This window comes from Homalodisca vitripennis, chromosome 5 (assembly GCF_021130785.1).
Source record: "Homalodisca vitripennis isolate AUS2020 chromosome 5, UT_GWSS_2.1, whole genome shotgun sequence".
NCBI classification, from domain to species: domain Eukaryota; kingdom Metazoa; phylum Arthropoda; class Insecta; order Hemiptera; family Cicadellidae; genus Homalodisca; species Homalodisca vitripennis.
The window spans coordinates 51459412-51472454 of NC_060211.1; the positions used below are offsets into that span (position 1 = coordinate 51459412).

At 32.9% G+C, this 13043-nt stretch overlaps 1 protein-coding gene across 4 annotated transcripts in view; it reads left to right on the forward strand.

The window, feature by feature from the left end:
- LOC124362171 (NPC intracellular cholesterol transporter 1) overlaps positions 1 to 13043 on the forward strand; it is a 127124-nt gene that overhangs the window by 93377 nt on the left and 20704 nt on the right. For all 4 annotated transcript variants that reach the window (XM_046816422.1, XM_046816423.1, XM_046816421.1 and 1 more), the window contains 4 exons: positions 756 to 880; positions 3746 to 3885; positions 5499 to 5704; positions 5951 to 6182. In XM_046816422.1, coding sequence (XP_046672378.1) covers positions 756 to 880; positions 3746 to 3885; positions 5499 to 5704; positions 5951 to 6182 — 703 coding nt within the window. The remainder of the gene's footprint in view (positions 1 to 755; positions 881 to 3745; positions 3886 to 5498; positions 5705 to 5950; positions 6183 to 13043) is intronic.

Genomic DNA, 13043 nt, shown 5'->3' on the forward strand with positions numbered 1-13043 from the left:
TCGAACCGTTACAGTGAATTCGCAACGTTACCTCCTGATGCTGAAAAACTTCCTTCTCCCCGAACTCCAGAGAAATCGTTTAGTGCGCCGGAGGATGTGGTTCCAGCAGGATGGGGCAACTTCACATACAGCCAATGAGATGATGGACTTCTTGAGAAGTAAGTTTCGTGGCCGAGTCATATCGCGTTTTGGGGACATTGCATGGCCGGCTCGCTCCCCAGACCTAAGCATTTGTGATTTTTTCCTCTTGGGGTTCCTTAAAACAAGAGTATACAAAAACAAAGCCTGCACACTGGTCGAATTAAAAGAAGCCGTAAGCCAAGAAATTGCAAACCTGCCTCCTGCAATTTTAGAGAAGGTGTTCGACAGCTTCAGTGCAAGACTTGAAGAATGCTTGGCCAAAGAAGGACATCATTTGAAGGACGTTATCTTCAGGTCTTAAATGTGTGAAATAAGTTGTACTGGTGTTATTTCCATTAATTTACATCAACACCCTTATGTAATAATCAATAAAACATTTTTTATCTCTTTTAATTTTTGTGTTTTTATTTTATTTTACATACATCAGAACTTTTTGCCGTACCCTGTATAACACAGATACATAATGTCACCAATCACAACCTGTATGATTTAGGAGTTCTCTCAAATGACGTAACATTTTCACAATTTGTTATTTCACTATTTATAAAATCTACAAAAGTTATATCACTTGTCAAGTATATGATTGTGTTCTAATCATGGTAGTTCTATTCCAGGACTTACATTGGTCGGCCAGCCTCCTCCTGGATGGATGATTACTTTGACTGGATAGGCTCTGATGGTTGCTGTATGTTCTTCCCAAACAACGGCACTTTCTGTCCCCATGATGACCCCATGATGGGTAAATTTAAATATACTGTATTATTCTTTTTGTTTTCTTGGTGAACAACTTCCTGTAATTATTAGTTGAGTTAACTATATCAGCATCAGACAAGAAAAATTGCAACATTTTTGAGGGCACTAATTTTAAAATTAATCACTTAACACTTACATCATGGAAAAAACATAAGCAAATTGGTGATTTTTACAAGTATACAAGGAAAACTGAGTAATATCACTATGTATGTTCATGTTTTGGTAAATTTTGAATAGTATTTTAATTCTTATAAAACCTATAGTCTGTAGTGTGCTTTTAATAATTAGTGTTTTGGTTTTAGTAAGTGTGTGTTTTAGAGTTAGTGATCATGGAGTTGACCATGGTTGTATGATTCCTGACTTATGCATTTCACAACGGTGTAGTATGGTTAGTTTATTTTAACCCAGGTTGTAGTTATGTGTTAGATAAGTTATTCACCTGAAGAAGAGATCAGATTACAGATCTGGAAACAGTGTTGTTATTATTTCCTGTATCTCTGAAAGATGATATATAATACATTTGTATTTTATTTCTTGATCATTGAATTATAGCCACTTCACTTCTTCTGACACTTGGCATAGAGATAAAAAATAATGTGATATATATGTTTTGATAGTTGCTTATTTTGAAATGAGGAAGTGTTGTCAAGTTATAACGTCTTGTAGGAACATTGTTTACATTTTATTTTAGTTTGTAAAATATTACATTGTTCTAGGGACCATTTTTCTTGACACAAACTATATAAAATATATGAAGAAACTATGCATATTGCAAAAGATGAGATAAGTAATTGTAATTCTATATGGTTTAGTCTTTTACTAGTAATAGTTGACATTTTCTGTTCCACATCTTTTGTTAATAGTAGACTGGGCAGAAGCAGTATTGGTGGGTGGTGCCCAATAGAGTTTTATTTTGACTTATATGACAGAAATATATATTTTATATGAATTCTATTTTAATTTTTATGGCCTCTTTCATAGTATAGCTATAGTACACCTAAAAAAGTAATGAATTTAACAAAACTTTTATGAAAAAAACAGGAATAACATTTTTACATTGTAGAAGCTCCTTTCTTGTTGGAATTTTTAATTAATTTAAAACCAAACATTCCAATATACAATTTTTATTTATGTGAGGACTTTTGTTTTCAAAGAAAACATCATCATACCCACAACTGAAATTTGAGCACAGTTTTGTTCATAAATAGTGCTGTTCAGTTAAAAACAATATCAAATGCAACATGTGTATATTATTTTACAAAAAATATTCAATAAACAATGACAATATATCAATTAATTATACAATATTTTTACCTCAACCTTTAATTTTGTAGTAAAATTTTAACCCTTTAAGGAGTATGGACGTCATATGACGTCTTCTTTTGATAGGCTAACATGAGTAAAGGATGAAATCCAAAAAATTACTAAAAGGAGTAAAAAATTAAAATCTCTTAAAAAATGTTTATTTACATTTGAAAGCTTAATAAAAAGGACTAAAAGTCAGTTCAACAAGTCAATATTTCAGTACTTTTTCAAAATCAAATGTCTTATTTCCTCACTACGGCAGACTCAATCAATATTATCTGCCATTTGGACAACAGTAACAAACTAGATGGTTGCTCAACAAATATGTCACTCTAAATATGGCCACAGTATGCAGTATACAAGGAATGGCTAGTATAATGTGGCGGCATATTCTGACAACAAAGCGATGCGCGCGCGACGCAACCTTGAGTCAGTGGCTTCTACCGGGTGTATACTGCGATCTGGTGGTAAAATCAGATTACAAGTGAATGCGAGCACGGAAGTTAAGTATGTTGCCGATAGATGGAACCACTTTACAGACAAATCTACTTAAAGGCAATACGTAATAACGTCGCATTTACGATAATACAAAAATACAGAGGCTAAATTCATATGACGTCCGTACTCATTATGTAGAGTTTACACGCACTCCTTAAAGGGTTAATTACTACATGTTAATCACTCTTAGTCTGTTTAAAAAATCTAGAAGTAATAAATACCCCCAAATTTTTGGTTCAAACAGGATTTTTTTATGAATAGTTTTTTTCCTATCAAACATAATTTTTAATATTTTGATGTGTTGTATTCTTCACTTTTCTGTTGAAAAACAGAATTACGATAATCTGTTGGATAGTTGTGCAAACACTTATAGATTTACAGATTGTAGCCTGGTATGTAAACATATGATTTTACGAAATGGTTGCGGCACTCAGATGGTTAAATTAGTTGATTTCAAATCAAGATAGAAATTTTTATTGGAAACAATATAGCTTTTTAGATTTAATACTAAGCTGAACAATGGCAAATGTCCGGAAAAATCATGTTTCCTTCACAATGCTTCCGTCATCAAAAACAAACTTAAAACAAAGAACTATATATCAATACTTTGCATGTCAAATATGACAATATGATTAAAAAACAGGAATAAAATTGCACAATAATTAATATTATAAAAATACAAATCGTTAGTTGATGTTGCCGCATAATGCACATCTTGTAACACAATTGGTATTGTCTTCACCACTGCACTCAGAGAATGGAGTTCATCCATTGTTTATATTTAAAATTTATTAAGAATCTGAACATTATTTAAAAGTATGAAGGAACAGGAAAATTTTCCTAATCATAATCAACCATTTTAGTATAAATATCGTACTGTTCAAATTTAAATATCTTAACTATAAATATTTAAGTAAGACTAATTTTCAAGAATAGGTATAGTAAATCAATACTACCTAAGCTGTTTCAATGCTCGCATTTGAAAATTTAAAGTATGTAAAAGTACAATTATTTTCACTGGATATTTATGAAATGTTTTTTTATTCAGAATGTGAATTCTGTGAAGTAAACATGAATCCAGCATTATCACGGCCTGATGTGAACTCATTCAAGAAGTATTTATCATTCTTCCTCCAGGACAACCCAGACAGTGTATGTGCAAAAGCGGGTCACGCATCTTACTCACAAGTAAGTCCTAAGTCAAATATCTTATACGAAAAATCGACTATATAGCAACTACGCTTGGACTTATTAGAAGTAAGAATTTTGATGAGATGATTGCGATTATAGTGTCTGTTCTATGTCAGTTTAAATTTTAGAGCAAGAATCGAGTTTTAAAGTAATCAAGAAGGGTTTCACCTAAAAATACAAAGTGCAATCATAAAGTAGATGAATAGTGGGGAAGATAAAAGTATCAGTGGAGAAAAGATATGTTTACCATTAAATTTAAATCTATTATTGCTAAGTAAATTGTTATTTATAATGTCAAAGAATTCAGCAATTAATGCTTTGCTTAATTAGACCAAAGACTGTAGCAATCAATTCCTTTAATTCTGGAAAACTCCCAGTCATGCGAATTCCATAAATGAGTCCTACAATTCTCTATAATTTTAGAGAAATTTCTGTTTTATAAAAGGTATTAAGAAAAGATTGTGTCTATTCTTCATTAATGAATTTGTTGGCTTGTATATTCACACCACGCGTTGGGGAAGGTTGTTTGACTATCAAAGACTGGTCGTTCAGTGACTGATCCTGTGGTTGAATGTAACTTATTAACTTTAGAGAATCATTGTCATCACATTTTTCAGAAAGTGTATCGTTCTTGGATTTTCCAGTGGCCTTTTTCACTAGGTCTAACTGTATATTTTAGGACTTTTAGAATAGTTATGATTTCATATAGTGTATTTGAAAGTTTTGTTGCTGATCCAGAATTATCTCAAGGATCCAATGAGAGCTCTGTTTTTTAATCCGTGATATAAGATCTATCCTGAATGTGAAATCAGCTTTATAGTATGATGTTTTACCATAAATTCCAAGCTTATCTGTTAGTTTTGATTCTAGAACTAGGAGTCTAGTTACAATTTTTTTTCAGTAGCAATGATTATTGTTTAGTATTTTATAGATCCTAAGTCAAAACCCAACTTGAATGTGCCCTCATGGTCTGAAACAGTGATTGGGGTTATACATATGTAAAAGTTAAGGGTTTGCTAAGGAAATTTATTTTGTGGATGATTTGGAAGTTTTTTTGATCAGGCTGGAATAAAATTCTGCATTTTCAAGCTGCAGAAAATACAGGACAAGAATCCCAGGATTATACCTTTACATTAGAGACCTCTGTATTTGCACTAATTTGATTAGATGTACTGGCATTATTGCAAACACTCGGATTTGTCAAACTTAAAAATTGCACAAGTTTTTTTATTCATCTGAGGGTTGAGTCTAAGACCCTTTCCTTCGTTCTAAAAGGACCTTTGTAACTCCCTTATTTGTGTTTAACCTTTAAATCTTGTACAAGATATGACTGTGATTCACACACTCAGCTTGTTTTTCAAAAGCTTTTTCTGATCTGTTTTCTGGACATTTGATTTCTCAAGAGTTATACTTGTCAGATGTCATTGTTTTTCATTCTTCCTTGTTTGTTATTTTTTTCATAACATTACTTACTTTGGTTCTATATACTTTACTTGGGAAACATAAGAAAGATGTTCGTTAAATTTGTATAATTAACTGTTCTGAAAAGTCTGCATATCAAATTGTGTTATTGTTGTGTTAGTTTTTCAATAGAACTTATCTTTTAACAGGCTGTCAACTACAAGGTTGATGAGAACAACAACACAATAGTAGAAGCTACATACTATATGGCATTCCATACAATCCTGAAAACATCCAGTGAATACTACGGAGCAATAAGAGAAGCCCGGATGATCGCAGACAATATTACTGAGATGATAAACACCAACATACAGAAGCTCGGAGGAAACACTGTGGTCAATGTGTTTCCCTACAGGTTTGTAGTTTAGTTCACATCTCAACTGAATTCATTACATTCTACAACAATAGTTATTTTACAATGTATTCAAAGACCTGAATAAATCGAACATTTTTATTAATATAAGTTCTTTTAAATCCAGTTAGAAGTCAAGTTATTTTGATCTTCAAAAGTAATTTATACTTTTTACTAATATTGTATATTATTCAGATAGTTTGATTACGTATTATGTACTGGTGATATCTGAAGTGTGTTTGCTTGCAGTGTCTTTTACGTATTTTTTGAACAATATCTGACAATGTGGCCGGACACCCTGAAGAGCATCGGGATATCGCTCGGAGCTGTGTTTCTGGTGACATTTGTGCTGATAGGTTTGGACCTGGTGCTGTCTCTGATCGTGGTGATTACCATCACCATGATCATCGTCAACCTCGGCGGCCTTATGTACTTCCTGGACATCACGCTCAACGCTGTCTCGTTGGTCAACCTCGTAATGGTAGGTCCTAATCAAATGTGTTTCCACATAAACGTTTGATGGCCTTCATGTAGTTTAGTAACACAATAATTGTCAAATCTCATCTCATGAATGTTCATGTACAAGTAAGGCCACTTGATAGAAAAAATGGGGGATTTAATTAATTAGAATTAAACAGCTACGATATCCCTGAACTGAACCCAATGAGTTTCACATTCAAATTACTAAAAGATTGCTGGAAGTAAGTGCCATTGACAAATGATTTTATCACTCACAAGAACCCTAATGGTGCATTAGTTGTAATTCAGAAACTATCAACTAATATGGCCAGTTATTTTATTTGCCTGTTAACTATAACAAAGTAAGAAAGAGTACACCACGCTATGCGTCTTGTAACAAACTTAACTGAGTTTCTGTGCCAAATTTCAAGTATGTACTACCTGTATCACTATGAAACATGTTAAACTGTCATATGACTACATTTAGTTTGCTTACAAATTTATTTATTCTGTGATTTTCTTGTTGCAATCATGGTTACACATACCTCAATAGCTTCTTCTTCCCCTTTGACCAGCACTTCTGGATTAGCTGCATCAAACTAATCTAACTTAACTAATATTTAGACACGGTTTACTTTTAAAACTTATATACACTGGTAACTTTATTTTTGTCAAGATGGCGGTATATTAGGCAATTGTGGTCCGGTCAATTAAAAAAAAACTTATTGATGGAGTAAAACGAATTCTTCTTAAGCCAGGACTCCAATCACCGCCTGAATTTGTAATACTCAAATTCCTTGACCCCAACTGGAAGAACATTGTATAGCCTAATCGCGAGAGCCAGGAAGCAGTCTTTCCTCTTGCTTAGCCTACAGTACGGAACATTTATATCATGTTTTCTGTGGGTGTTTTGTGTATGAACGTTTTCTCTTTTGACAAGTTTTCTTAAATTTGCGTTAATGTAAAGCAGACTGTTCAAAATGTACTGATCGAAGATTGTAATAGCCAGCTCCACAACAATAGGCCTGCAATGGTTGTGAAATCCTGCATAGTTGATTATGCGCAGGGCCCAGAGTTACAGGCCATATATGATTTGGTTGTAAAATATTCTATAGTACACCGGTATTAGGTTTTGTTTTGGAAGCATCGGTTTCAGCTTGTGTAGCAAAAAAGTGACTCGTGCTCATTTTGTCCAAACATTTGTAATGTTTCCTTTCCAGGTCAGCTTCACATCCAAGGTGAAACCCAGCAATTTGACCTGCTCCGGAGCATGGTGTTCCCTTGTGTTTTTTCTACATTTAAGCTTAGTCTATTTACCCTGAACCATTCTTTGATGTTTTGAAACAAAATCAGACAAGACGATCGTGCCAAATCAGGTGTATTTCCCTTGGAATAAATCATGGTATCATGTGCAAAAAGTAAAACATTACAGAGCATTCATGTCATTTATCATGACAAGGAAAAGAACTGGTCCCAAAATAAAGCCCTGCAGGACACCATGTTTCACAGAGAAATGACCAATGTAAAAATGTTCACTAATGCTCAGCCATGGAATGACATGTACCATCATCAAACTCAATGTTACCTTTATAGAAATGAAGCTGAAATGATCAGATCATGCGCGGCAATCAGACAGTGCAGACGGTTGTTAGTAAGCTCCGTTGTGAATTCGTTATAATCAGTGTACAATCACGATAACAACATTATTTTTAAGATTACAAACATCGTTGAGCCTATATGTGTTGATAGTTCTTATCGTCATACTGTGTAAATAGTGTTATATTGGAAATTGTTGTTGATCTGAAGTGTACACATCAACATAACCTAGAAATGGCGTTGTGTGCTGTATGCAATAAAACCTTTACTAGCAAGCAATTGAAAGCGTCCTGCTGTGACTGTGAAAAGGATTTCCACGGGACTTGTGTCAAGTTAAGTAAAGCGGATATTGAACATTTCTCAACTGCGGGAATTGTGTGGAGGTGTGAACCATGCAGTGAGGCCAGGCGTCGTAGTATGTCGTTCCAAGCAGAGGCAACTGACGGTAGGCTAACTTTAGAAGCTGTATTTAAAGCTATTCAGGAACTATCTAGCGAACATAAAAGTTCTATTAAAGATTTTAACAAGTCTTACGAAGCTATGAACGAAAAGCTTGACGAAAACACAGTAGCATTAAAAAATCAGACTGAAAAGATCTTGCAGTACCTAGAGAAAATTGATAACCTAACGGCAGAAAATAAGGCTTTAAAAGAAAAGATTAATTTTCTGGAAGAAAGGCTAGATGAATCTGAACAATATTCGAGGAGGAATTGTGTAGAGATACAGGGAATGCCAGTTGGAAACAACGATGTTATACAGACAGTGAAAGATGTAGGGAAAGCCCTAGGCATGGATATCCAGGATTCCATGATAGATGCTTGCCACACTCTAGGGAAGAAGCCTAATTCCAAAGACCCTCCTGGAATTATTGTAAAATTTGTGCGAAGAATAGATGCTGATGCCTTGCTGACCAAGAGACGAGCTAAGAGAGATTTTTCCACCAGACACGTAGGCCTACCATCGGACAACACCATTTATGTGAACGAGTCACTCACCCCTGCGAGAAGGAGGCTGCTGGCTTTGGCGAGAGAGGAGAGAAAGAGACTTGGTTACAAGTGGTTGTGGGTGCGAGGTGGAAGAATATTTCTGAGAAAAGAGGATAATGGACCTGTGACTATTGTTAAATGCCGGGCTGACCTTGATAAAATCTAGCTCTACATTTCAAGGTAACCTATATTATAATTTATTAAGCGTAGGCCTATTGTTATTGTTATTTATGTGTCTATTTATCTGTAACAACTTCTGTGTGCAGTGTATAAATGCACTGCATATATTAATGTATTTAGGCTATTTGTATTTAATTATGTATTTAATTTACTTTAGGATTAATTTTGTATTGCCGTAGCTTTGGGTAGCACAAAAAGTATAGATTTTTTAAGTCAAAGCTCTAACCTAATTATTGTACACCAAAATATTAGAAGTATGAGGGCAAACTTTGACCATTACCTTGCAGAGTTATCTGTTTTACCTTGTGTGCCGAAAATTATTATATTTTCGGAAATTTGGATACAAAACAGTGAGGCGCAGTTTTATCAAATACCAAATTACCTTCTACATATTAAAACTAATGAAGAGTACAGAGCAGGGGGAATAGCGATTTTTATACACAATAGTATTACTTTAATTGATTCAAAGCCACTAAATTTTAAATCAGCAGATGCATTAATAGTTGTTATTAAAGTGATGGAAAGTCAAGTAAATTTGATTGCTATATATAGAAGACATCAATATCCATGTGCAAAATTCACTGATGAATTAAATTCTTATTTAATGGAACCTAATGTTAAATTATATCAAAATGTAATAATTATGGGTGATATGAATATGAACATGTTGGAAAACAGTTCTATTATTGATGATTACAAACTAATTTTAGCTAGTAATGGAATGGAATCATTAATAAATGAACCTACTCAGGTTACCGAGAATTCAAAAACATGTATTGATCATGTTATAGTCAAAATTAAAAACCAAAATAAATTAAGCTTAGATGCAGCGGTAATTGACAGTTGTGTTACGGACCACTACATGACAGCTGTGAGCATGAAAGTAGGGGCCCCTCCTGTGCCACCGAAGAAGGTCAGGGAGGCATCTTATCGCATTAACAAAGAACAGCTGATTTGTGCTCTAGAGATAGCAGACTGGAGTTATGTTTATAGCCAAACAAACGCATCTTGTGCTTTTAACATGTTTTATGAGACATTGGGTTCTATAATATCAAAGTGTAGAAAAGAAATAAAGCATAAAAAGATAGGAATAGTTAAATTAAAACCGTGGATTGATTTAGAAATATGTAAACGAATTAAATTTAGAAATAATTTATTAAAATCTATAAAGAAAAATCCTAATAACAAAAAGAATGTCGACCAATTTAAAGAGTACAGAAATAAACTTCAAAGAGATATTAGAGCTAACAAGAATAATTATTATACGGAACTTTTTAAAAATTGCAAGGATAATTCTAAAAAAACCTGGAATATTATTAAGGATATACCTGGACAGAAAAAAATCAATGATAGTGTAATAAATCTAGAAGTTGGTAATGCCATGGTAAATGATCCTGAAATAGTTGCAAATGAATTTAATAATTACTTTTTATCTATTGCTGGAGAACTTGTGAATAAAATAAATAAACCAATTAATTTTTAAAGTATGGAATTCAAAAACTGTTTTAAACGTCAGTGTAGTACAAATTCTATGTTTTTGTCACCGGCAACGCTAAGCGACCTTATATTGGCAATTACGTCCCTAAAATCAGGTACTTCACCAGGTCTTGATGGAATAAGCTCAGTATTTATTAAGGAAATATATAGTAAAATAACGAATGTCTTACTATATATTATAAATTTTAGTTTCACATCGGGAGAATTTCCAGACAAATTGAAAGAGGCTGTCGTTATACCGATACATAAAAAAGATTCTAAACGTTTTTGTAGTAATTACAGGCCAATATCTCTGTTATAGTCTTTCGCAAAGATATTTGAAAAAATTATGAAAAAAAAATTACTGAAGTTCCTTGAATTTACATGTTTTTTTAGCAACAAGCAATATGGATTTAGACAGGGAATGGGTACGGAGACGGCTCTGCTCGATTTTATGGACCGAGTAGCTAATGGGATGAATGATGGAAAAAAGGTTTCTGGGTTATTTTTAGACATTACGAAAGCATTCGATACAGTTCAACACAAAATTCTTCTTGAAAAATTATATGATTGTGGGATTAGAGGAGTTGTATGGAAATGGTTTAAGAGCTATTTATCTAATAGGAAGCAATGTGTCAAAATCAATGAAATTGTTAGCTATTTTGGTGAGATAAAGTATGGAGTACCCCAAGGGTCAGTTTTAGGAGCTACGCTATTCTTAATATATATTAATGACTTATGCAATGGAAATTTTTATGGCAATGTGACTTCGTTTGCTGATGATACAGCTCTATGCTATGTTGAGAATTCGTGGGAAGATATTGAGCTTAAGATGAATCTAGACTTACAGGCACTCAGATGGTGGTTTACAAAAAATAATATGTTATTAAGTCCCGAAAAAACTAAATACATAAACTTTTCCTTAAGAGGAAATATACAGTTCAAAAACGATATTACTTACAAATGTTTGGAATGTATAAACGATAAGTGCAATTTAGGATGTGGGCTGGTAGTGAGGGAGGAATCTTTAAAATATTTGGGGTTGTGGTTAGATAAAGAATTAAATTGGAAAACACATATCACAAGATTAAAACAAAAAATGAATAATGTCTTAAGAATTTTTTATTTTTTAAGAAATATTTGTGACAAAGATCTTTTAAAAATGTTATATTTTTCTTTAATTAACAGTAGATTGTATTATGCATTATCGTGCTGGGGGGGGAACATACATTTCAAATCTGAAAACCATCATTACCTCTCAGAAGCACTTCATAAGGATGATTTTAAAACGAAATAGAGCTGAGTCAAGCTATCCCTTGTTTAAACAACTACAAATCTTGCCATTGAGGTATATGTACGCTTTTAAGGTACTGAAAATATTCTTTATGAGAAGTAAAAATTTCAAGCTAACGAATGAATATAAATTGAGATTACGAAATTCAGAAGACTTACCTGTGCCAAAGCCATCAAATACTTTTATTACCAAAATGTTTTTTTATCTGGCACCACGAATGTTCAATGTATTGCCTTCGAACGTAAGGAATCAAAATTCAATCAAAGTTTTCTCAAAATACCTGAAGGATTGGCTTTTTTTAATAGAAAATATAGAAAATATGCTGTTTAAGTTTAATGAGTAAAGGAAAGAATTGTTATTACTATGTTTGTTATTGCTTGCTACTGTTACGTTTGTTACTGTGTGTTATTATTAGGTTTTGTTATTACTTGTTATTGTTATGTTTTGTTATTACTTGATATTATATTGTTATTTGTTATTAGTTTGTGTATACAGTACTATATTTATTTATAGATATGTTGTCTACCATTCAGTTATGTATGTGAGATTGTGAGAGTGAGTGGAATTTAATTGTTTTAAAAACGAGTTGCTCATTTCATTTACTAATTTGTTTGTACAGATGCGATGTAAAAATAAAATCAAGTTCCATTCGAAATATTAAGGGAATGGCTCCAACGTGCAGCATTTAATGTCTCAACTTTAATTGTAGTATGTATTGTGGTAATCTGTAGGAAAAGGATTCAACACGCGGAGATTTACATCTAAATATATAAAACTGTATTTAAATTATATAAATCCCTTTCTGTATTTAATTATGTACAGTTTGAAAAGCCGTTTTTATTCAGAAATGTACAATAAATATATCTCCAAACAGGCAATGCCTTGGAGGTTTTCTTTGTTTCTCCTAAATGTGTTATAACTTTTAATCTATCAGGAAATATGTGTGTGAGTGTGTACGGTCTGGATAGGTTAAAAACTGTAGCAGAGAATGACATTAGTGAAAATAGTGTGTAGCAAGTATCAGGTCAAGCCCGTGCATCCGAGACTCTCAATAGTGTTTTCTTATGTTTAATATTATGTAGTAATATATTGTTAACATTATTGTTGATAATGCTGGTGTAAATTTAGTAACTTGTTTTGGAGAAATAAATTTTCTTTCTTTCTTTTCTTTCTTCTTAAGCTTCCGGCAAAATTTCAAGTCTATAGGTTAAGTTCATTCTCAAGATATTGTGTGAACAGACAGACAGAAATGAAAGTTTTCCAACTCCTTGAATGCTAGGCTTTCCGAACGATCAGATAACTAGAATAAACATTAGTATTGACCACATTTTAAATATTTTTATGGTTTGCT